At 65.8% G+C, this 22,197-nt stretch overlaps 1 protein-coding gene and 1 long non-coding RNA gene across 2 annotated transcripts in view; both read right to left on the minus strand.

Moving 5' to 3' along the window:
- The window catches only part of RYR1 (ryanodine receptor 1), a 72,983-nt gene extending 54,056 nt beyond the window's left edge, over positions 1–18,927 (minus strand). Inside the window, exons 1-22 of the mRNA XM_032127174.1 lie at positions 18,592–18,927; positions 11,915–12,034; positions 11,573–11,677; positions 11,145–11,165; positions 9,878–9,952; positions 9,677–9,755; positions 9,441–9,553; positions 8,885–8,978; positions 8,706–8,799; positions 8,551–8,628; positions 8,161–8,317; positions 7,715–7,879; positions 7,001–7,122; positions 6,589–6,775; positions 6,006–6,141; positions 4,476–4,571; positions 4,128–4,246; positions 3,912–4,045; positions 3,232–3,473; positions 2,881–3,073; positions 1,743–1,962; positions 662–766 (exon numbers count right to left, since the gene is read on the minus strand). Of these exons, the coding sequence (XP_031983065.1) occupies positions 662–766; positions 1,743–1,962; positions 2,881–3,073; positions 3,232–3,473; positions 3,912–4,045; positions 4,128–4,246; positions 4,476–4,571; positions 6,006–6,141; positions 6,589–6,775; positions 7,001–7,122; positions 7,715–7,879; positions 8,161–8,317; positions 8,551–8,628; positions 8,706–8,799; positions 8,885–8,978; positions 9,441–9,553; positions 9,677–9,755; positions 9,878–9,952; positions 11,145–11,165; positions 11,573–11,677; positions 11,915–12,034; positions 18,592–18,636 (2,700 nt within the window). The 5' untranslated portion in view covers positions 18,637–18,927. The remainder of the gene's footprint in view (positions 1–661; positions 767–1,742; positions 1,963–2,880; positions 3,074–3,231; positions 3,474–3,911; positions 4,046–4,127; positions 4,247–4,475; positions 4,572–6,005; positions 6,142–6,588; positions 6,776–7,000; positions 7,123–7,714; positions 7,880–8,160; positions 8,318–8,550; positions 8,629–8,705; positions 8,800–8,884; positions 8,979–9,440; positions 9,554–9,676; positions 9,756–9,877; positions 9,953–11,144; positions 11,166–11,572; positions 11,678–11,914; positions 12,035–18,591) is intronic.
- A 41-nt stretch (positions 18,928–18,968) lies between these two features.
- Positions 18,969–21,383, minus strand: LOC116452575. Its single transcript, XR_004243542.1, has 3 exons — positions 20,928–21,383; positions 19,592–19,692; positions 18,969–19,340 (listed from the first exon to the last, which is right to left on the minus strand). It is a non-coding gene; the product is annotated as an uncharacterized LOC116452575 (long non-coding RNA).
- Positions 21,384–22,197: the final 814 nt, after the last annotated feature.

Below are 22,197 nucleotides of genomic sequence, written 5' to 3' on the forward strand. Positions count from 1 at the left end.
GTCCAGCCCTGCTCGATGCGGGTCAGGCCCAGAGCTCAGGGTGGGTTTGGGGGGATTTGGGGGGATTTTGGGGGTTCCCTGGGGGGTTTTGGGGCTCCCTGGGGAGGTTTGGGGTCCCCCACTCACAGGCCCGTAGGTCCAGCCCTGCTCGATGCGGGTCAGGCCCAGAGCTCAGGGTGGGTTTGGGGGGATTTGGGGGGATTTTGGGGGTTCCCTGGGGGGTTTTGGGGCTCCCTGGGGAGGTTTGGGGTCCCCCACTCACAGGCCCGTAGGTCCAGCCCTGCTCGATGCGGGTCAGGCCCAGAGCTCAGGGTGGGTTTGGGGGGATTTGGGGGGATTTTGGGGGTTCCCTGGGGGGTTTTGGGGCTCCCTGGGGAGGTTTGGGGTACCCCACTCACAGGCCCGTAGGTCCAGCCATGCTCGATGCGGGTCAGGCCCAGAGCTCAGGGTGGGTTTGGGGGGATTTTGGGGGTTCCCTGGGGGGTTTTGGGGTTCCCCAGGGAGGTTTGGGGTGCCCCACTCACAGGCCCGTAGGTCCAGCCCTGCTCGATGCGGGTCAGGCCCAGAGCTCAGGGTGGGTTTGGGGTGGGTTTGGGGGGATTTTGGGGGTTCCCTGGGGGGTTTTGGGGTTCCCCAGGGAGGTTTGGGGTGCCCCACTCACAGGCCCGTAGGTCCAGCCCTGCTCGATGCGGGTCAGGGCCCAGAGCTCGTGGATGTTCTCCGCCAGCTTCTCCCGGATGCGCTCCAGGTGTGGGGGCAGCACGATCTGGGGGGGACAGGGGGCGTTGGACCCCCGAGACCCCCCAAAACCTCCTTCACCCCCCCAAAATCCTTTCCCAACCTCTTCAAGCCCCCACAAATTCACCTCCAAGCTCCCCAACATCTCCCAAAATCCCCCTCTATTCCCTCCAAACATCCTCCATCCCCCAAAACCACTCTCCATCCCCCAAAACCCCTCCCAACACCCCCAATCCCCCCTCCATCCCCCCAAAACCCCTCCCAACACCCCCAAACCCCCCTCCATCCCCCCAAAACCCCTCCCAATACCCCCAAACCCCCCTCCATCCCCCCAAAACCCCTCCCAATACCCCCAAACCCCCCTCCATCCCCCCAAAACCCCTCCCAACCATCCCAATCCCCTCTCCATCCCCCTAAAACCCCTCCCAACCATCCCAAACCCCCCTCCATCCCCCTAAAACCCCTCCCAATACCCCCAAACCCCCCTCCATCCCCCCCAAAACCCCTCCCAACACCCCCAAACCCCCCTCCATCCCCCCAAAACCCCTCCCAACCATCCCAAATCCCCTCTCCATCCCCCTAAAACCCCTCCCAACCATCCCAATCCCCCCTCCATTCCCCCAAAACTCCTCCCAAACCCTCTCCATCCCCCCAAAACCCCTCCCAACACCCCCAATCCCCCCTCCATGCCCCCAAAACCCCTCCCAACCATCCCAATCCCCCCTCCATCCCCCTAAAACCCCTCCCAATACCCCCAAACCCTCCTCCATCCCCCCCAAAGCCCCTCCCAACCATCCCAAATCCCCTCTCCATCCCCCTAAAACCCCTCCCAACCATCCCAATCCCCCCTCCATGCCCCCAAAACCCCTCCCAACACCCCCAATCCCCCATCCATCCCCCCAAAACCCCTCCCAACCATCCCAATCCCCCCTCGATCCCCCCAAAACCTCTCCCAATCCCCCCTCCATCCCCCCCAAAACACCCCCGGCAGCCGCCCCGCGCACCTGGCAGGTGTCCACGGGGCAGGGGGTGAAGGCGGTGTGGGGCAGGGCGCGGGTGGGCCCCAGGAGGCTGCGGGCGCCGGGCGGGGCCGAGCCCCGGTACGCCGTGAGGGGCTCCAGGCGCAGCCGCTCGCGGGGCAGCAGCGCCTCGGCGCAGGGCGCGTACCCGGGCGGGGGCACGAACCGGAACTCCCCGTGCCGGCCCCCCAGCAGGAACCGCAGCCTGGGGGGCACGGGGACACCCCCAGTGACCCATAGAGACCCCACAGGGATCCCCTTTAACCCCCCCACCCAGCAGGAACCGCAGCCTGGGGGGCACGGGGACACCCCCAGTGACCCATAGAGACCCCACAGGGATCCCCTTTAACCCCCCCACCCAGCAGGAACCGCAGCCTGGGGGGCACGGGGACACCCCCAGTGACCCATAGAGACCCCACAGGGATCCCCTTTACCCCCCCCACCCAGCAGGAACCGCAGCCTGGGGGGCACGGGGACACCCCCAGTGACCCATAGAGACCCCACAGGGATCCCCTTTAACCCCCCCACCCAGCAGGAACCGCAGCCTGGGGGGCACGGGGACACCCCCAGTGACCCATAGAGACCCCACAGGGATCCCCTTTAACACCCCCACCCAGCAGGAACCGCAGCCTGGGGGGCACGGGGACACCCCCAGTGACCCTCGGACCCCACAGGGATCCCCTTTAACACCCCCACCCAGCAGGAACCGCAGCCTGGGGGGCACGGGGACACCCCCAGTGACCCTCGGACCCCACAGGGATCCCCTTTAACCCCCCCACCCAGCAGGAACCGCAGCCTGGGGGGCACGGGGACACCCCCAGTGACCCTCGGACCCCACAGGGATCCCACAGGGACCCCAAGCATCACCCCCGCCCCCCTTCCACCCTCCCCAAAAGGAGCCAGAGCCTGGGGGGACACCCCGAGTCACCCCCTCAGTGTCCCCCCTTCTAGGAGCCCCTCCACCCCTTCCAGTGCCCCCTTTAGGGGTCCCACACCCCAATTCCCCCACACCCCATCAGTCCTCCCCCTTTAGGGGTCCCAGCCCCCTTTCAGGGGTCCCAGGCTCCTCCCAGCCCTCTCCTTAGGGGTCCCACCCCCCAATTCTGGGGTGTCCCCCCCTCACCGGACCCCCGCCGAGAAGCTGGCCACGGGGGTGAAGAGGGTGTCCAGGTTGAAGCCCTCGAGGACGCCCTGCACAGGGGCCCCGTTGAGGCGGAAGGAGGCGCTGGGGACCCCCAGGTCCAGGCAGCAGCTGACCACGTCCCCCTCGGCCAGCGCCCGGCGCTGCGGGGACCCCACGGCCTTGGGGACACCCCCTGGGAGGGGACAGAGGGGTCAGGGGGGTCACAGGGGACGGGGGGACAGGGAAAGGGGTCTCAGAGGGGACACGGGGGTCAGAGGGCTCAGGGACACGGGGGATCGGGGCGGCTGGGGGGTCCCAGGGTGCCGGGGGGTGTCGCAGGTGTCCCCTCACCTGTCCACAGGTGGAGGCCGTCGAAGGCGAAGGAGTTGAGGTCGTCGCCGGCGCCGTTGCCCCCCCAGCCCGCGCCCCCGCCCGGGGCGGGCCGGAAGCCCCCGGCCGCCCCCCAGCCCACCCTCAGGTGGGTGGGCACGGGGGTCACGAAGGGCTGCACCCGCTCCACGGCCACCTCGAAGTACCAGCAGCGGAACTGCGTCGAGCCCGGCGCCGTCCCCACAAACAGGTTGGGGCGCACGCTGCAACGGCGGGGGGAGGTCGGGAAGGGGGGGACACCCCCTTGGGAGCCCCAGATCCCACCCCGAGAACCCCAAATCCTACCCCAAGGGCGCCCAGACGCTCCCCAGGAGCAGCCCGAGGTCCTCCAGGAACATCTCAAGAGCTTCCAGGAGCACCTCACCCACCTCCAAAAACCCTCCAAAAACCCTAAAACCTCCATCCTGCCCAAAACCCCCTCAAAACCGCCATAACTCCCGTTCCATGACCCCCCAGACCCACCCCAAACCCCCAGCACCCCTTCAAGGCCCCCCCAAACCCCCCCAGACACCGCGCAAGGTCCTCCAGGAACACCTCAAGAGCTTCCAGAAGCACCTCAACAACCTCCAGACTGCCCCAAAACCGCTCAGAACCTCCCCAAACGCCCGTGACTGCCCTCCCCAGGACCCCCCGGAGCCCACCTGGTGACGTAGTTGATCATGCCGGTCTGCAGCAGGAGGTCGCGGCGCGGCAGCAGGTTCTCGGTGATGAGGTTCTGGTTGGAGCGCACGGCCACGGCGTTGCACACGCACAGCGAGCACAGCACGTCCAGCACCTGCCAGGACGCAGCCCTGAGCACCCCTGGGGACACCTGGGGACACCCGGGGACACCTGGGGACACCCAGAGCCCTGCCCACCTTGTGGTTGCGGCCGTGCTTGTCCAGCAGGGAGATGATGGACTTGATGTGGTTCTCCTGGATGATGTTCAGCACCTCGGGGCTCTCGATCAGGACGCAGTACAGCACCTCCAGGATGCCTGAGGTGTGGGGCAGCCCCACAGCAGGGGGGTCAGACCCACAGGAGAGACCCCAGACCCGTAGGAGAGACCCCAGACCCATGGGAACCTCCTCAGCCTCCAAGCAGGGTCTTCAGCCCCCCGAAGGTCCCCGGCTCCTGCCCCATGGTGGGTTCTCAGCCCCACAGAACCAGCACAAGCCCCATGTGAGAACCAACCCCCCCCCCAGCCCCACGGCCGCCCCACTGACCCGAGGAGGCCTCCAGCCTGTCCAGTTTGCTGACCAGCCAGTCCAGGTTGGTGGAGAACAGGGCGCAGTTGGCTCGGTTCCCTCGGATCAGCGAGGCTGGGGGGACACGGGGGGTCAGCGACCCACGGCCCTGCCCCACAGACACCCCACACCTTGCCCCACAGCATCCCACAGCACTCACCCTACCCCCTAACACCTCACAGCACCCCACACCCTGCCCCACAGCATCCCACAGCACTCACCCTACCCCCTAACACCCCACAGCACCCCACACCCTGCCCCACAGCACCCCACAGCACTCACCCTACCCCCTAACACCTCACAGCACCCCACACCCTGCCCCACAGCATCCCACACCCTGCCCCACAGCACCCCACAGCACTCACCCTACCCCCTAACACCTCACAGCACCCCACACCCTGCCCCACAGCACCCCACACCCTGCCCCACAGCACCCCACAGCACTCACCCTACCCCCTAACACCTCACAGCACCCCACACCCTGCCCCATAGCACCCCACACCCTGCCCCACAGCACCCCACAGCACTCACCCTACCCCCTAACACCTCACAGCACCCCACACCCTGCCCCACAGCACCCCACAGCACTCACCCTACCCCCTAACACCTCACAGCACCCCACACCCTGCCCCACAGCACCCCACACCCTGCCCCACAGCACCCCACAGCACTCACCCTACCCCCTAACACCTCACAGCACCCCACACCCTGCCCCACAGCATCCCACACCCTGCCCCACAGCATCCCACAGCACTCACCCTACCCCCTAACACCTCACAGCATCCCACACCCTGCCCCACAGCACCCCACAGCACTCACCCTACCCCCTAACACCTCATAGCACCCCACACCCTGCCCCATAGCACCCCACACCCTGCCCCACAGCACCCCACAGCACTCACCCTACCCCCTAACACCTCACAGCACCCCACACCCTGCCCCACAGCATCCCACACCCTGCCCCACAGCATCCCACAGCACTCACCCTACCCCCTAACACCTCACAGCACCCCACACCCTGCCCCACAGCATCCCACAGCACTCACCCTACCCCCTAACACCTCATAGCACCCCACACCCTGCCCCACAGCATCCCACACCCTGCCCCACAGCACCCCACAGCACTCACCCTACCCCCTAACACCCCATAGCACCCCACACCCTGCCCCACAGCACCCCACAGCACTCACCCTACCCCCTAACACCTCATAGCACCCCACACCCTGCCCCACAGCATCCCACACCCTGCCCCACAGCACCCCACAGCACTCACCCTACCCCCTAACACCTCACAGCACCCCACACCCTGCCCCATAGCACCCCACACCCTGCCCCGCAGCACCCCACAGCACTCACCCTACCCCCTAACACCTCATAGCATCCCACACCCTGCCCCACAGCATCCCAGCCTGACCCAGCCATCCCACATCTGCCCCGCAGCCCCCCGTGTGTGCCCCACAGCCCCCCGTGTGTGCCCCACGGCCCCCCGTGTGTGCCCCACGGCCCCACCCAGCAGCTCGTAGAGCAGGTTGACGATCTCCTTCCAGGCGGCCGCCGCCTCCTCCCCCGCGGCCTCCCCGAACTGCGCCGCGGTGCTGTAGGCGCTCAGCCGGTCGATGCAGCTCAGCACCAGCGTCAGCATCCCCTGCGGCCCGGGGAGGGGGCGTGAGACCCCCGATGGGACCCCCAGAACCCCCCCGGGACCCCCAAATAGGGACGCACACCCTGGGACTCCCCCCAAGGACCCAGAGACACCCCCCAGCATGCTGGGACCCCCGAACTGGCACCAGTGCCAGCATCCCCTGCAGCCCGGGGGCCACTGTCAGAGCCCTCCCGGGACCCCCAAACCGCGACACCCCCAACGCCGGGACCCCCACTCCGGGACACCTCCCAGGACCTTCGTAATCCCCCTGTGACCTCCCAAATCTGGGGAGGGGGCCCGGGGGTCACATCTGCTGGAAGAGGAGGCAGCCCCAGAGCGCCGGGACCTGGCAGCGCCCCCAGACCCCCCCAGCGCCCGGACCCCCGGGACACCCACGACCTCATTTAGCCCTGAGGGCCCCGAATTGGGGGGGGGTCCCGGGGGTCGCACCTCCTGCTGGAAGAGGCTCTGGCGGGCCCGCAGGGCGCGCAGGCGGCCCTGGCGCTGCTCGTGGCGCAGCTCGGGCGGCGGCGGCTCGAAGTACCCGATCAGGTCCCGCAGGCTCAGGATGACGGCGGCGATGGGCAGGGCGGGGGGCGGCGACCCCCGCGGGCGGCCCTGCAGGCTGTCCAGGCTCCTGGGGCGGGGGGGCACGGAGGGGTCAGACCGCCAGGACCATCCTAACAACCCCCCCAGGACTCCCCAAGACCCATCGGACATCCCCCCGACCACCCCAGGACCCCCAGACCCGATAAAGGCTCCGCAGTGCTGAAGATCATCCCGGTGGCCCCCCAGCCCCAGGACCCCCCAGGACCCCCCAGGACCCTCTGCCACCCCCAGGACCCCCCAGGCCCCCCCAGACCTGATGAAGGTCCCGTAGAGCCCCGTGGTGCTGAAGACCATCCGAGCTGCCTGCGACTCCTGGCGCTGGGAGCGGGTCAGGGTCAGCGCGTCGTCCATGTGCCCCTCCTGGTGCAGGATGGCCTGGGGGGGACGGGGGGGACGAGGAGGGGTCAAGGGGGACCCCCAAACCCTCAGGGACCCCCCAGGGAGACCCCAAACCCACACAAACGCCCCCAGACCCACGCAGAGCCATAGGGAACCCCGCAGAGCTATAGGGACACACAGGGACCCCCACAATCCGTGTGCCCCTCCTGGTACAGGATGGCCTGGGGTGGGGGGAAGAGGGGGTCAAGGGGGGTCCTCGAACCCCTAGAGACCCCCCTGAACCCACAGGGACCCCCAAAACTCTCAAAGACACCCCAAAAAGCATTCCAGAGCCTCTCTAGAGCCATCCCAGTGCTGCTGGGAGTCCTGAACCTCCTTCAAAACCCCCCAACATCCCCCCAAAGCCCCCCAGAGCCACCCCAGCACGTTTGGAGGAGCCCCAAACACCCCAGAGACCCTCCTAAACCCCAAAGAGCCCCTCAAAGGCACCCCAAAGCCCGCCTAGACCAATCTTAGCGCCTCTTGGAGCTCTCAAAAGCCCTTAAACCCCTCCGAAACTCCCCGAACTCCTCCCCCAAGCCCCCTCAGAGCCCCCTCCGCGGCGATTTTGGGGACCCCCCGAGCCCACCTTCCTCTTGAGCAGCCCGAGGCGCTGGGCCTTGGGGTCGGGGGCGGCGTAGGTGACCCAGAGCCCGCTGTTCCCGTGCTGCAGGAAGCAAAGGGACTCCCCGTACTTGATCTCGGGGGGCCCCATGCCCTCGATGTCCCTTTTGGGGGTCGTCTCCAGCTTCTCCTGCGGGATTGGGGGGCACAGGAGGGGTCAGGGGGACCAGGGTGGGGACCGGGATCCACACGGGGACAGGGAGCAGGATGGGGACGGGGATAAAGAGCAGGACAAGGTCAGGACGGGGACTCGGGGCAGGTTGGGGACAGCTGGGGACATCCCGGTGGCATCGGAAACACAGGAGCAGAAGGCGGCCACGTGCGTGGGGGGACAGGGATGGGGACAGGGAGCAGGATGGGGAGCAGGACAGGGTTGGGGACACGCTGGGGACACTCTGGGGACACTCCCACCTTGGAGGCCCGGAAGCAGAAGGTGGCCACGCGCGTGTTGGCCGCGGACGCCTCCACCATGGCCAGCCCGGCGGCCTCGGTCAGCGCCAGGTAGCGGCCCGTGGTGACGTGGCGCAGGCGGAAGGGCTGTCCCCAGCGCAGGTGGCTCCCGCTCCAGCTGCGGGAGGCACGGAGGGGACACCGCTGTCACCGGGATGGGTCACAGGGACACGGGGACACGAGGAGATGTGGGGAGGTGACACCGCGATAGGACATCGGGACAGGGGCGCACAGCTACACGTGCCAAGGACACCCCAGGACCCCAAGCCCCCACTGGGGCTCCACAGGGGGACCCCACACAGTGCCCTGGGGGGGTGGTGACACCTCAGGACCCCCCGTGTCCCCCCGTACCTGATGCGCAGGGGCTCGAGGCGCCACAGGGACCTGGCGTGGGTGCACACGGCTCCGCCCTCGTAGTTGACAACGCTGCTGCAGGTGACAGAGGGGGTCAGCGGCTTGGGGACATCCCCGTGTGTGCCCCCACCCCAACTGTGGGGCCGCCCCACCTGCGCTCCTCGCCCTGCTCGGGGGCCGTGGGGGTCAGGCACTCGTCCATGTGGCCGTGGAACAGGCGCATGACGTGGCCGCCGGTGACGTAACCTGGGGGGGAGACACAGGGGGGTCAGGGTGTTGGGGACACCCTAAGGGACCCCCCCGCCCAAGTCTGGGGTCCCTCAGGAGTCACCTTCCTCGGAGCCGGAGCAGATGGGGTTCATGTTCCACAGGGTCTGCATGAAGGAGGCGTCGACCTGGAGCTCCCCAGAGGCCGTGGAGAGGTGCTGGGACACAGGTGGGACACAGGTGGGTCATGGGGGCACGTGGCAGGGGGACAGGGGGGTCTCCCTGGAGGCCACGGGGGTGTGAGACACACGTGGGACACAGGTGGGACACAGGTGGGTCATGGGGGCACGTGGCAGGGGGACAGGGGGGTCTCCTTGGAGGCCGCGGGGGCTGAGATATGGGCGGTCATGGGGGGACGTGTGTGTGTCTGCCACGTGTGACATGCAGGGGACACATACAGGACACGGGAGGACACGAGGGGACACGGGGTGACCCCCAACACCCCTCCACGTCCCCCCTGTGTCTTTATCCCAGGCATCTCTCAGAGGAGATGCTGACCACGACCAGGTCGGGGGCTGGGGGATCCCTGTGTCCCCATGTCCCCACGTGTGTCCCCATGTCCCCCTGTGTCCCCTCGTGTCCCCCCGTGTCCCCCCGTGTCCCCCCGTGTCCCCCCGTACCAGGTATCTCTCGGACGAGACGCTGACCAGGATCAGGTCGTCGCCCACCCGAACCTTCTCTCCCTCCGAGCGCTGCTTGGACGCCGGGTGCATCGTCCACCAGCACGCCTCGCCTGGGGGCACCCCAAATCAGCACTCTCAAAACCGCGGGGGGACCCCCAAAACTCCGGGAGGACCCCCAGAATCAACACCCCCGAGCTGGGGGACCCCGGGAAGCTCAGGGTCCCCCCCTTTACCTGCGGCGTCCTTCTGCAGCCCCACGTCGAAGGCCAGTTTGTCGGTGACCGAGCGGGAGGTGGTCAGGCAGCTCAGGTACTGGGGGGACACACCCCGTTATTGGGGGGCCCCCAAAGCCCCCCCGAGCCCCCTCAAACCCCTCCAGATCCCCCAAGCCCCTCACGATCCCCCCAAAACCCCCCACGGCCCCCCAAACTCACCATGCCGCTGTGCGAGTGTCTCAGCAGGATGGCGTGGCCGTAGAGCAGCGTCCGGTGACCCCCACCCTGAGAGGACTTGGGGGGCACAGGCGGGTCAAGGGGGGGACCCCAAAATCCCCCGATGCCCTCAGAAAAAACCCTGAATCCCATAAAAATTCCTGGGGGCTCCATGTGTCAGAGAGAGCCCCTTGTGCATCGCACCCCCCTCGTTTTGGGGTCCCCCCGTGTTGGGGTCTCCTGTGCATTGCACCCCCCTTGTTTTGGGGTCCCCCCTGTTTTGGGGTCTCCCCGTGTTGGGGTCTCCTGTGCATCGCACCCCCCCTGTTTTGGGGTCCCCCCCTGTTTTGGGGTCCCCCCGTGTTGGGGTCTCCTGTGCATCGCACCCCCCCTGTTTTGGAGGGCACCGTGCCTCGGACCCCCCCTCGTGTCGGGGTCCCCTCATGGTGGAATCCCCCCATACTGGGGACTCCTCTGATGTTGGGGTCCCCAATTCCAGGGTCCCACCCCACATTAGGGGTCCCCTCATGTCAGGGTCAGCCCGAGATCCCCAATTTCAGGGTCGCCCCATTGAAGTCCCCACAAATTTGGGGTTCCCAGTTTTGGGAATCCCCCTAATATTGAGGGTCTCCCATTTTGGGCCCCCCCACCATATGGAGGTTTTCCCCAAAGTGGGATCCCAAATTTCAGGGTCACCCCATGTCCGGGTCCCCGATTGTGGGGTCCCCCATGTTGGGATCCCCAGTGGATCGGGGATCCCCTGATTGCGGGGTCCCCCGTGTTGGGATCCGCAGTGGATCGGGGATCCCCTGATTGCGGGGTCCCCCATGTCGGGATCCCCAGTGGATCGGGGATCCCCTGATTGCGGGGTCCCCCATGTCGGGATCCCCAGTGGATCGGGGATCCCCTGATTGCGGGGTCCCCCGTGTTGGGATCCGCAGTGGATCGGGGATCCCCTGATTGCGGGGTCCCCCGTGTTGGGATCCGCAGTGGATCGGGGATCCCCCCATTTGGGGCTCGCCCCGCTCCTCCCGCCCGCGCTCACACTTTGGGGTCCATGCGGAGTTTGGGGGGCTGTGGATGGATGGGATGGGGGGGCACACCCGGACACCTGGGTCCATGCGGGGGGGGGTGCGGGGTGGGCAGAGCCCCCCAGAATTTGGGTGGGGCGGAAGAGGAGGAGGAGGAGGAGGAGGAGGAGGAAGGGAGTGATGAAGGGGAGGATGAGGATTTGGGGTTCGGGGGGTCACTGCACCACAGTGGCACCTACCCACTTATCCAGATCGACCCCCTGGGTGGGCGGGGGGAGAGAAGAGGGGGGTCACGGGGGGCTGCGACCCCCGCCAAAACACCAGGGACCCCCAAACCTCCCCAGGGACCCCAAAAACTCTTCCAGGAACCCCAAAATCTTCAGGTCTCTAAACACATCCCTCCCCCCGCAGGATCCTAGACCCCCCCAGGACACCTAACCCTTCCAGCCCCCCAGGACCCCCTCAGATGGCCCCAAAACCCCACCGAGACCCCCAAACCCCACCCCAGCAACCCCCAGCATCCTAAAACCCCTCTAGGGCCCCTCAAATCCACCCTCCAGGACCCCAAAATCCCTCTTTAAGGACCTAAAACCACCTCCAGTGCCCCCCCACCCCCGCGAGACCCCTCGGGGGCCCCCCAAAATTGCCGGCGGGACCCCAGACGCACCTCGCCGCCCATGTCGGAGCTGTTGGCGAGCATCTCCTGCAGCGCCCGCACCGACAGCGACTGCTCCAGCACGAAGCAGCACACGGCCAGGTCGGGGGGGACATTCTGGGGACAACGGGGGGGCCGCGGGTCACGGGGGACCCCCGGCACCCTCGGGACCCCGCACGCCCCCACCCCAGAACCCAGGGGATGCCCCCAGACCCCATCTCTGGGTCTCCCGGTCCCTAAACCCTCCCTCAGCGCCCCCCAACCCCCCCAGGCCCGGGGTTCCCCGGGGTCCCCCGGCCCCCCAAGGCCTCCCCCCGGATTTGGGGAGCCCCCCGGGGCTGGGAGGGGTCTCACCTGTGCGTTGGAGGTGGGCTCCAGGGAGCAGAGGCGGTTCCCGAAGCCCTCCACCGACAGGCAGAGCTTGAGCTGCTCCTTCAGCAGCGTCGTGGTGCACTGCAGGACCACCTCGTCATCCTGGGGGGCAAACGGGGGGTCAGCACCCCAAAATACCCCCCAGAACCCCAAAATACCCCCAGAACACCAAAATACCCCCAGAACCCCAAAATACCCCCCAGAACGTCCCTATGGCACCCCACGGCCCCGCCGTGTCCCTGTGGGACCCTCAGGGGTGGGGTGGCACTGCAGGACCACCTCGTCGTTCTGGGGGGCAAAGGGGGGGGTCAGCACCCCAAAATACCCCCCAGAACCCCAAAATACCCCCAGAACCCCAAAATACCCCCAGCACGTCCCTATGGCACCCCACGGCCCCGCCGTGTCCCTGTGGGACCCTCAGGGGTGGGGTGGCACTGCAGGACCACCTCGTTGTCGTGGGGGGGCAAAGGGGGGGCTCAGCACCCCAAAATGCCCCCCCAGAACCCCAAAATGCCCCCCAGAACCCCAAAATGCCCCTCAGAACCCCAAAATACCCCCAGCACGTCCCTATGGCACCCCATGGACCCCATCGCGTCCCTATGGGACCCTCAGGGGTGGGGTGGCACTGCAGGACTCCCTCGTCATCCTGGGGGGGCAAAGGGGGGGCTCAGCACCCCAAAATACCCCCCAGAACCCCAAAATACCCCCAGAACCCCAAAATACCCCCAGCACGTCCCTATGGCACCCCATGGACCCCATCGCGTCCCTATGGGACCCTCAGGGGTGGGGTGGCACTGCAGGACTCCCTCGTCATCCTGGGGGGGCAAAGGGGGGGCTCAGCACCCCAAAATGCCCCCCCAGAGCCCCAAAATACCCCCCAGAACCCCAAAATACCCCCAGAACCCCAAAATGCCCCTCAGAACCCCAAAATACCCCCAGCACGTCCCTATGGCACCCCACGGCCCCGCCGTGTCCCTGTGGGACCCTCAGGGGTGGGGTGGCACTGCAGGACCACCTCGTTGTCGTGGGGGGGCAAAGGGGGGGCTCAGCACCCCAAAATGCCCCCCCAGAGCCCCAAAATACCCCCCAGAACCCCAAAATACCCCCAGAACACCAAAATACCCCCAGAACCCCAAAATGCCCCTCAGAACCCCAAAATACTCCCCAGAACGTCCCTATGGCACCCCACGGCCCCGCCGTGTCCCTGTGGGACCCTCAGGGGTGGGGTGGCACTGCAGGACTCCCTCGTCATCCTGGGGGGGCAAAGGGGGGGGCTCAGCACCCCAAAATGCCCCCCCAGAGCCCCAAAATGCCCCCCAGAACCCCAAAATACCCCCAGAACCCCAAAATGCCCCTCAGAACCCCAAAATACCCCCAGCACGTCCCTATGGCACCCCACGGCCCCGCCGTGTCCCTGTGGGACCCTCAGGGGTGGGGTGGCACTGCAGGACCACCTCGTCATCCTGGGGGGGCAAAGGGGGGGCTCAGCACCCCAAAATGCCCCCCCAGAACCCCAAAATGCCCCCCCAGAACCCCAAAATGCCCCTCAGAACCCCAAAATACCCCTCAGAACCCCAAAATACCCCCAGAACCCCAAAATACCCCCAGCACGTCCCTATGGCACCCCACGGCCCCGCCGTGTCCCTGTGGGACCCTCAGGGGTGGGGTGGCACTGCAGGACTCCCTCGTCATCCTGGGGGGGCAAAGGGGGGGCTCAGCACCCCAAAATGCCCCCCCAGAACCCCAAAATACCCCCAGAACCCCAAAATACCCCCAGAACCCCAAAATGCCCCTCAGAACCCCAAAATACTCCCCAGAACGTCCCTATGGCACCCCACGGCCCCGCCGTGTCCCTGTGGGACCCTCAGGGGTGGGGTGGCACTGCAGGACCACCTCGTCGTTCTGGGGGGCAAAGGGGGGGGTCAGCACCCCAAAATACCCCCCAGAACCCCAAAATACCCCTAGAACCCCAAAATACCCCCAGCACGTCCCTATGGCACCCCACGGCCCCGCCGTGTCCCTGTGGGACCCTCAGGGGTGGGGTGGCACTGCAGGACCACCTCGTTGTCGTGGGGGGGCAAAGGGGGGGGTCAGCACCCCAAAATGCCCCCCCAGAGCCCCAAAATGCCCCCCAGAACCCCAAAATGCCCCTCAGAACCCCAAAATACCCCCAGCACGTCCCTATGGCACCCCATGGACCCCATCGCGTCCCTATGGGACCCTCAGGGGTGGGGTGGCACTGCAGGACTCCCTCGTCATCCTGGGGGGGCAAAGGGGGGGCTCAGCACCCCAAAATACCCCCCAGAACCCCAAAATACCCCCAGAACCCCAAAATACCCCCAGCACGTCCCTATGGCACCCCACGGCCCCGCCGTGTCCCTGTGGGACCCTCAGGGGTGGGGTGGCACTGCAGGACCACCTCGTTGTCGTGGGGGGGCAAAGGGGGGGCTCAGCACCCCAAAATGCCCCCCCAGAGCCCCAAAATGCCCCCCAGAACCCCAAAATACCCCCAGAACCCCAAAATACCCCTCAGAACCCCAAAATACTCCCCAGAACGTCCCTATGGCACCCCACGGCCCCGCCGTGTCCCTGTGGGACCCTCAGGGGTGGGGTGGCACTGCAGGACCACCTCGTCGTTCTGGGGGGGCAAAGGGGGGGGTCAGCACCCCAAAATGCCCCCCCAGAACCCCAAAATACCCCCAGAACCCCAAAATACCCCCAGCACGTCCCTATGGCACCCCACGGCCCCGCCGTGTCCCTGTGGGACCCTCAGGGGTGGGGTGGCACTGCAGGACCACCTCGTTGTCGTGGGGGGGCAAAGGGGGGGCTCAGCACCCCAAAATGCCCCCCCAGAGCCCCAAAATGCCCCCCAGAACCCCAAAATACCCCCAGAACACCAAAATACCCCCAGAACCCCAAAATGCCCCTCAGAACCCCAAAATACTCCCCAGAACGTCCCTATGGCACCCCACGGCCCCGCCGTGTCCCTATGGGACCCTCAGGGGTGGGGTGGCACTGCAGGACCACCTCGTCGTTCTGGGGGGGCAAAGGGGGGGCTCAGCACCCCAAAATGCCCCCCCAGAACCCCAAAATACCCCCAGAACCCCAAAATGCCCCTCAGAACCCCAAAATGCCCCTCAGAACCCCAAAATACCCCCAGCACGTCCCTATGGCACCCCATGGACCCCATCGCGTCCCTATGGGACCCTCAGGGGTGGGGTGGCACTGCAGGACTCCCTCGTCATCCTGGGGGGGCAAAGGGGGGGCTCAGCACCCCAAAATACCCCCCAGAACCCCAAAATACCCCCAGAACCCCAAAATACCCCCAGCACGTCCCTATGGCGCCCCACGGCCCCGCCGTGTCCCTATGGGACCCTCAGGGGTGGGGTGGCACTGCAGGACCACCTCGTTGTCGTGGGGGGGCAAAGGGGGGGCTCAGCACCCCAAAATGCCCCCCCAGAGCCCCAAAATGCCCCCCAGAACCCCAAAATACCCCCAGAACCCCAAAATACCCCTCAGAACCCCAAAATACCCCCAGCACGTCCCTATGGCACCCCATGGACCCCATCGCGTCCCTATGGGACCCTCAGGGGTGGGGTGGCACTGCAGGACTCCCTCGTCATCCTGGGGGGGCAAAGGGGGGGCTCAGCACCCCAAAATGCCCCCCCAGAGCCCCAAAATACCCCCCAGAACCCCAAAATACCCCCAGAACCCCAAAATGCCCCTCAGAACCCCAAAATACCCCCAGCACGTCCCTATGGCACCCCATGGACCCCATCGCGTCCCTATGGGACCCTCAGGGGTGGGGTGGCACTGCAGGACTCCCTCGTCATCCTGGGGGGGCAAAGGGGGGGCTCAGCACCCCAAAATACCCCCCAGAACCCCAAAATACCCCCAGAACACCAAAATACCCCCAGAACCCCAAAATACCCCCCAGAACGTCCCTATGGCACCCCACGGCCCCGCCGTGTCCCTGTGGGACCCTCAGGGGTGGGGTGGCACTGCAGGACCACCTCGTCGTTCTGGGGGGCAAAGGGGGGGGTCAGCACCCCAAAATACCCCCCAGAACCCCAAAATACCCCCAGAACCCCAAAATACCCCCAGCACGTCCCTATGGCACCCCACGGCCCCGCCGTGTCCCTGTGGGACCCTCAGGGGTGGGGTGGCACTGCAGGACCACCTCGTTGTCGTGGGGGGGCAAAGGGGGGGCTCAGCACCCCAAAATGCCCCCCCAGAGCCCCAAAATGCCCCCCAGAACCCCAAAATACCCCCAGAACACCAAAATACCCCCAGAACCCCAAAATACTCCCCAGAACGTCCCTATGGCACCCCACGGCCCCGCCGTGTCCCTGTGGGACCCTCAGGGGTGGGGTGGCACTGCAGGACCACCTCGTCGTTCTGGGGGGCAAAGGGGGGGCTCAGCACCCCAAAATACCCCCCAGAACCCCAAAATACCCCCAGAACCCCAAAATACCCCCAGCACGTCCCTATGGCACCCCACGGCCCCGCCGTGTCCCTGTGGGACCCTCAGGGGTGGGGTGGCACTGCAGGACCACCTCGTCGTTCTGGGGGGCAAAGGGGGGGCTCAGCACCCCAAAATACCCCCCAGAACCCCAAAATACCCCCAGAACCCCAAAATACCCCCAGCACGTCCCTATGGCACCCCACGGCCCCGCCGTGTCCCTGTGGGACCCTCAGGGGTGGGGTGGCACTGCAGGACCACCTCGTTGTCCTGGGGGGGCAAAGGGGGGGGCTCAGCACCCCAAAATACCCCCAGAACCCCAAAATACCCCTCAGAACCCCAAAATACCCCCAGCACGTCCCTATGGCACCCCATGGACCCCATCGCGTCCCTATGGGACCCTCAGGGGTGGGGTGGCACTGCAGGACTCCCTCGTCATCCTGGGGGGGCAAAGGGGGGGGCTCAGCACCCCAAAATGCCCCCCAGAACCCCAAAATACCCCCAGAACCCCAAAATACCCCCAGCACGTCCCTATGGCACCCCACGGCCCCGCCGTGTCCCTATGGGACCCTCAGGGGTGGGGTGGCACTGCAGGACCACCTCGTTGTCGTGGGGGGGCAAAGGGGGGGCTCAGCACCCCAAAATGCCCCCCCAGAGCCCCAAAATACCCCCCAGAACCCCAAAATACCCCCAGAACCCCAAAATGCCCCTCAGAACCCCAAAATACCCCCAGCACGTCCCTATGGCACCCCATGGACCCCATCGCGTCCCTATGGGACCCTCAGGGGTGGGGTGGCACTGCAGGACTCCCTCGTCATCCTGGGGGGGCAAAGGGGGGGCTCAGCACCCCAAAATGCCCCCCCAGAGCCCCAACCCCCCCCACGAGCCCCCCATGGTACCCCTGGGTGCCCCAAACCCTATGGGGGGAAAAGGTCAGGACCCCCTGGGCACCCCCAAACCCGAATAGTGGGGGTCAGGACGCCTTGGGTGCCCCCCAAATTCTACAGGGGGGCGTCAGGACCCCCTGGGTGCCCCTGTCCCCCCCCCTCAAAGGAGTGCGGCCCCCCTCCCCCCCCCCCACCTGCTCCCGTCACTCGGGGCCCCCCCGGAACGGGGGGGAGGGGGCGGATTCCACCCGCGGGCCGGGGATGCCACGGGGGGGGTGGGGGGGGGAGGGTCCGTGACTCAGTTTCCCCTCCCAAAATCCCCTCCCCAAATCCGCTGAGCTCAGCATTTCCCATGAGCCCCCCCCCTCCCCCACCACCAAGGTCACCCCTTGCCCCCTCCCCCAATTCCCCTGGCCTAATTTTGAGGCCAAACTGGGAGAAACTGGGACAGAGCAACTGGGACGCCCCTCCCCCTACCGCCCCTTCCCCCCGGGGGGGATCTGGTGTCGCCCCTCCCCCCCCAGCAGCTGCTCCCCCTCCCCCCCCCCCCCCGTGTTACTTTTTTGGGAGCCCGGGACAGCTGGGGGGAGGGGTGAGGTGACCCCCCCTTCCCAGTGCTCCTCCCAGTTCATCCCAGTATCTCCCAGTGGCCCCAGTTTCCCTCCCCAGCACCTCTCAGTACTCCCAGGCCCCCTCGTCTTGTTCCCCCCAGTTCTCCCAGTATCTTCTCCCAGTCCGCCCAGTTTCCTCTGCCAGTCCTCCAAGTTTTTTCTCCCAGTATCTCCCAGTTTCCCTTCCCAATTCCTGCTCTATCCCCAGTTCTGCTCCCCCAAATCCCCCGTTTCCCTTCCAGATCCCCCCAGTATCCCCAGTCCTTCTCTCCCAGTTCTAGTTTTCCCCGCTTCCCCTCCCAGCTCTCCCATTATCTCCCAGTATCCCGTCCCAATTCTCCCAGTTTCCACTCTAATCCCTCCAGTTCCTCCCCATCATCTCCCAGCTTTTCCCTCCAGTATCCCCCCAGCCCCTCCAGTGTCCCCTCCCAATTCTCCCAGTTCCCCCTCCCAGTATCTCCCAGTCTCCCCCCCGCCAATTTCTCCCACATTACCTCCCAATTTTCCCGCTTCCACCTCCCCAGTCCTCCCAGTTCCCCCCTCAGTCCCTCCCTCCCCGTGCCCCCCAAGTTCTCAGAGCTTCACCCCCATTCCCTCTCCCAGTCTCCCCCAGAGCCCCCCTCAGCTCCCCGCACCCCTTCCCAGCGCTCCCCAGTCCCTCCCAGTTCTCCCAGTCGCCCTCCCAGTCCCCGCACTCACCGTGCGCAGGAACTGCACATCGTCCTCGCCTTCCCCCTCAGCCATCGCCGCAGCCTCGGCACCCCCGGGGGGACCCGCGGGCGATTCGGGGGGTCCCGGGGGAGTTTTGGGCTGCCCGGGGTGAGGTTTGGGGGGCCCCGAGTGCGGTTTGGGGGGTCCCGAATGGGGGTCGGAGGGTCCCAGGAGCGATCGGGGGGTCCCGGGGGGTGGTCAGAGGTCCCGGGGGGTGGTCAGAGGTCCAGGGTGGTGGTCAGAGGTCCAGGGTGGTGGTCAGAGGTCCCAGGCGGGCTCTGGGGGTCCCGTCCCCCCCCCCCTCGGGTGCTCCCCCCGCCGGTGTCACCGATCGTGTCCCCCCCGTGTCGCGACGGCTCCCGGTGACACCTGCAGCCCCTCCCCCCGTGACGTGAGGGGGAGGCTCCGGGGGGGGCGGGAAACTGAGGCACGGAACGGGCCCGTGTCACCTGGAGGGGAAACTGAGGCACGGAACGGCCCCGTGCCACCTGGACGGGGAAACTGAGGCACGGAACGGCCCCGTGTCACCTGGAGGGGAAACTGAGGCACGGAACGGGCCCGTGTCACCTGGAGGGGAAACTGAGGCACGGAACGGGCCCGTGTCACCTGGAGGGGAAACTGAGGCACGGAACGGCCCCGTGTCACCTGGAGGGGGAAACTGAGGCACGGAACGGCCCCGTGCCACCTGGAGGGGAAACTGAGGCACGGACCCCACTCCCGATGTCACCCGGAGGGTCCTGGAAGGGGAAACTGAGGCACGGACCTTTCCAACCCTCCTCCGGGGTCCCCTCTCGAAGGGGAGGGGAGGTGGGCGGTCCCCCCCAAATATTGGGGGGTGCAGCCCTGGGGTTGCCTCTGGCTGTTTAAGAGGAGGAGTCCCCACAGGTTAGCCCAGTTCAGCCCGGTTTTTTTCGGGGGAGGGATTTTAGGGGTGATCCCACCTCCCAGACCCTCCTCAGGGTGGAATTTGAGGGTGTCTCAGACTCACCATGAAAATCCAGGTTGTGGAGATCCCAGAGCAGCATCCCCAGAGTTCTCCACAGGCTCTCCCAGCACAGCCAGAGCTCCTTGGCATGAAGACTCCAAACCCTTCAGAGCACCCCAAAACCCTCGGTGTCCCCCAAACCCCCTCAGTGACCCCCAAAATCCTCTCAGCCACCCCAGCCTCCCTCTTTCCCCCTCACGTTTCCCGCCTTTTTTTCCTCTCCCTTTTCCCACCCTTTTTTTCTCCCTTTGCCAGCCCTTTTCCCCCTCACATGTCTCACTCTTTTCCCCTCAGGTTTCCCGCCCTTTTCCCCTCACGGTTCCCCCCCTTTTCCCCTGACATTTCTCACCCTTTTCCCCCTCACAGTTCCCCCCCTTTTCCCCTTCACATTTCCCACCCTTTTCCCCCTCACATTTCTCACTCTTTTCCCCTCACATTTCCCACCCTTTTTCCCCTCACAGTTCCCCCCCTTTTTCCCTTCACATTTCCCACCCTTTTCCCCCTCACATTTCTCACTCTTTCCCCCTCACATTTCCCACCCTTTTTCCCCTCACAGTTCCCCCCCTTTTCCCCTTCACATTTCCCACCCTTTTTCCCCTCACAGTTCTCACTCTTTTCCCCTCACATTTCCCACCCTTTTTCTCCTCACAGATCTCACTCTTTTCTCCTCACGGTTCCCCCCCCTTTTCCCCTCACATTTCTCACCCTTTTTCCCCTCACGATTCCCCCCTTTTTCCCCTCACGGTTCCCCTCGCTTTTCCCCTCACATTTCTCACCCTTTTTCTCCTCACGGTTCCCTCCCTTTTCCCTTTACATTTCCCACCCTTTTCCCCCTCACGGTTCCCCCCCTTTCCCCCTCACATTTCCCACCCTTTTTCCCCTCACAGTTCCCCCCCTTTTCCCCTCACGGTTCCCCCCCTTTTCCCCTCACATTTCCCACCCTTTTTCCCCTCCAAGTTCTCACTCTTTTCCCCTCACGGTTCCCCCCCTTTTCCCCTCACATTTCTCACCCTTCTTCCCCTCACGGTTCCCTCACTCTTCCCCTCACATTTCCCACCCTTTTCCCCCTCACAGTTCCCCCCTTTTTCCCCTCACATTTCCCACCCTTTTCCCCCTCACAGTTCCCCCCTTTTTCCCCTCACATTTCTCACTCTTTTTCCCCTCACAGTTCCCCCCCTTTTCCCCCTCACATTTCTCACTCTTTTTCCCCTCACAGTTCCCCCCTTTTCCCCCTCACATTTCCCACCCTTTTTCCCCTCACAGTCCTCACTCTTTTCTCCTCACGGTTCCCGCCCTTTTCCCCTCACATTTCTCGCCCTTTTCCCCTCACATTTCTCACCCTTTTCCCCTCACGGTTCCCGCCATGTTTCCTTATATTGAGGGGGGGGGGAGTCTCACACCTCCCTGGGTTTTGGGGTGTGGTCTCTCAGCAGCTGCTGCCGAATTCGAGGGGCTCCCCGCACCCAAATCCCGCCATTCCTCTGCAAGCCACGGGAGCTGATGAGTCATTGCATTGCTGGGCAGCTTTTGGGGGGCATTCCAGGGGTCCCGTGGGGTGCCGTGGGCGTCCTGGGGTCACTACGGGGGCCCTATGGGGTGCTGTGGGGGTTCCAGGGGTGGCTGGGGGGTCCCAGGGGTGCCGTAGGAATCCTAAGGGTGTTGTGGGGGTCCCAGGGGTGGTTTAGGGGTACCGCGGAGTGTCCCAGGGGCTGTTTGTGGGGTTCTGAGGGTGATACGGGGATCCCTGGAGTGTTACGGCTGTCCCAGGGGAGTTTTGGGGGGTCTCAGGGGTCCCCCAAACGCTGCAGCCCCTCTCCCCCCCCGTCCTACCCCTCACCCGGGCCTCGGGCCCGGCTCCATCCCACGGGATTTTGTGCTGAGTCCCCCAGATTCCCGGAATTCCCCGGGAGCGGCGGGCGGGGGGGGCAGGACAAGGACCCCCCTTGTGCCGCGGGTGCGTGGGGGGGGGATTCCAAAAGGGGGGGTCTCCGTGCTGGGGGTGGGGGGACACGGATCCGCTCCCAGAGCAGCGGCGCAGCGGGAAGCTGCCGGAGGGGAATTTGGGGTGCGGGCTGGGAAAAAGGGGAGCCCACCCTGCCCAGGGTGGTTTGGAGGGGCCTGGAATGGGGTTTGGGGGTGCAATGGGGGATTTGGGGTGGCTGCGATGGGGTTTGGGGGATGCAATGGGGGATTTGGGGGGCTGCAATGGGGTTTGGGGGATGCAATGGGGGATTTGGGGGGCTGCAATGGGGTTTGAGGGTGCAATGGGGGATTTGGGGGGCTGCAATGGGGTTTGAGGGTGCAGTTGGGGGATTTGGGGTGTCTGCGATGGGGTTTGAGGGTGCAATTGGGGATTTGGGGTGGCTGCGATGGGGTTTGATGGTGCAATTGGGGGATTTGGGGTGGCTGTGATGGGATTTGGGGGGTGCAATGGGGGATTTGGGGTGGCTGCGATGGGGTTTGAGGGTGCAATGGGGGATTTGGGGGGCTGCGATGGGGTTTGATGGTGCAATTGGGGGATTTGGGGTGGCTGTGATGGGATTTGGGGGGTGCAATGGGGGATTTGGGGGGCTGCAATGGGGTTTGATGGTGCAATGGGGGATTTGGGG

The sequence above is a fragment of the Corvus moneduloides genome, chromosome 17, assembly GCF_009650955.1.
Source record: "Corvus moneduloides isolate bCorMon1 chromosome 17, bCorMon1.pri, whole genome shotgun sequence".
Classification (NCBI taxonomy): domain Eukaryota; kingdom Metazoa; phylum Chordata; class Aves; order Passeriformes; family Corvidae; genus Corvus; species Corvus moneduloides.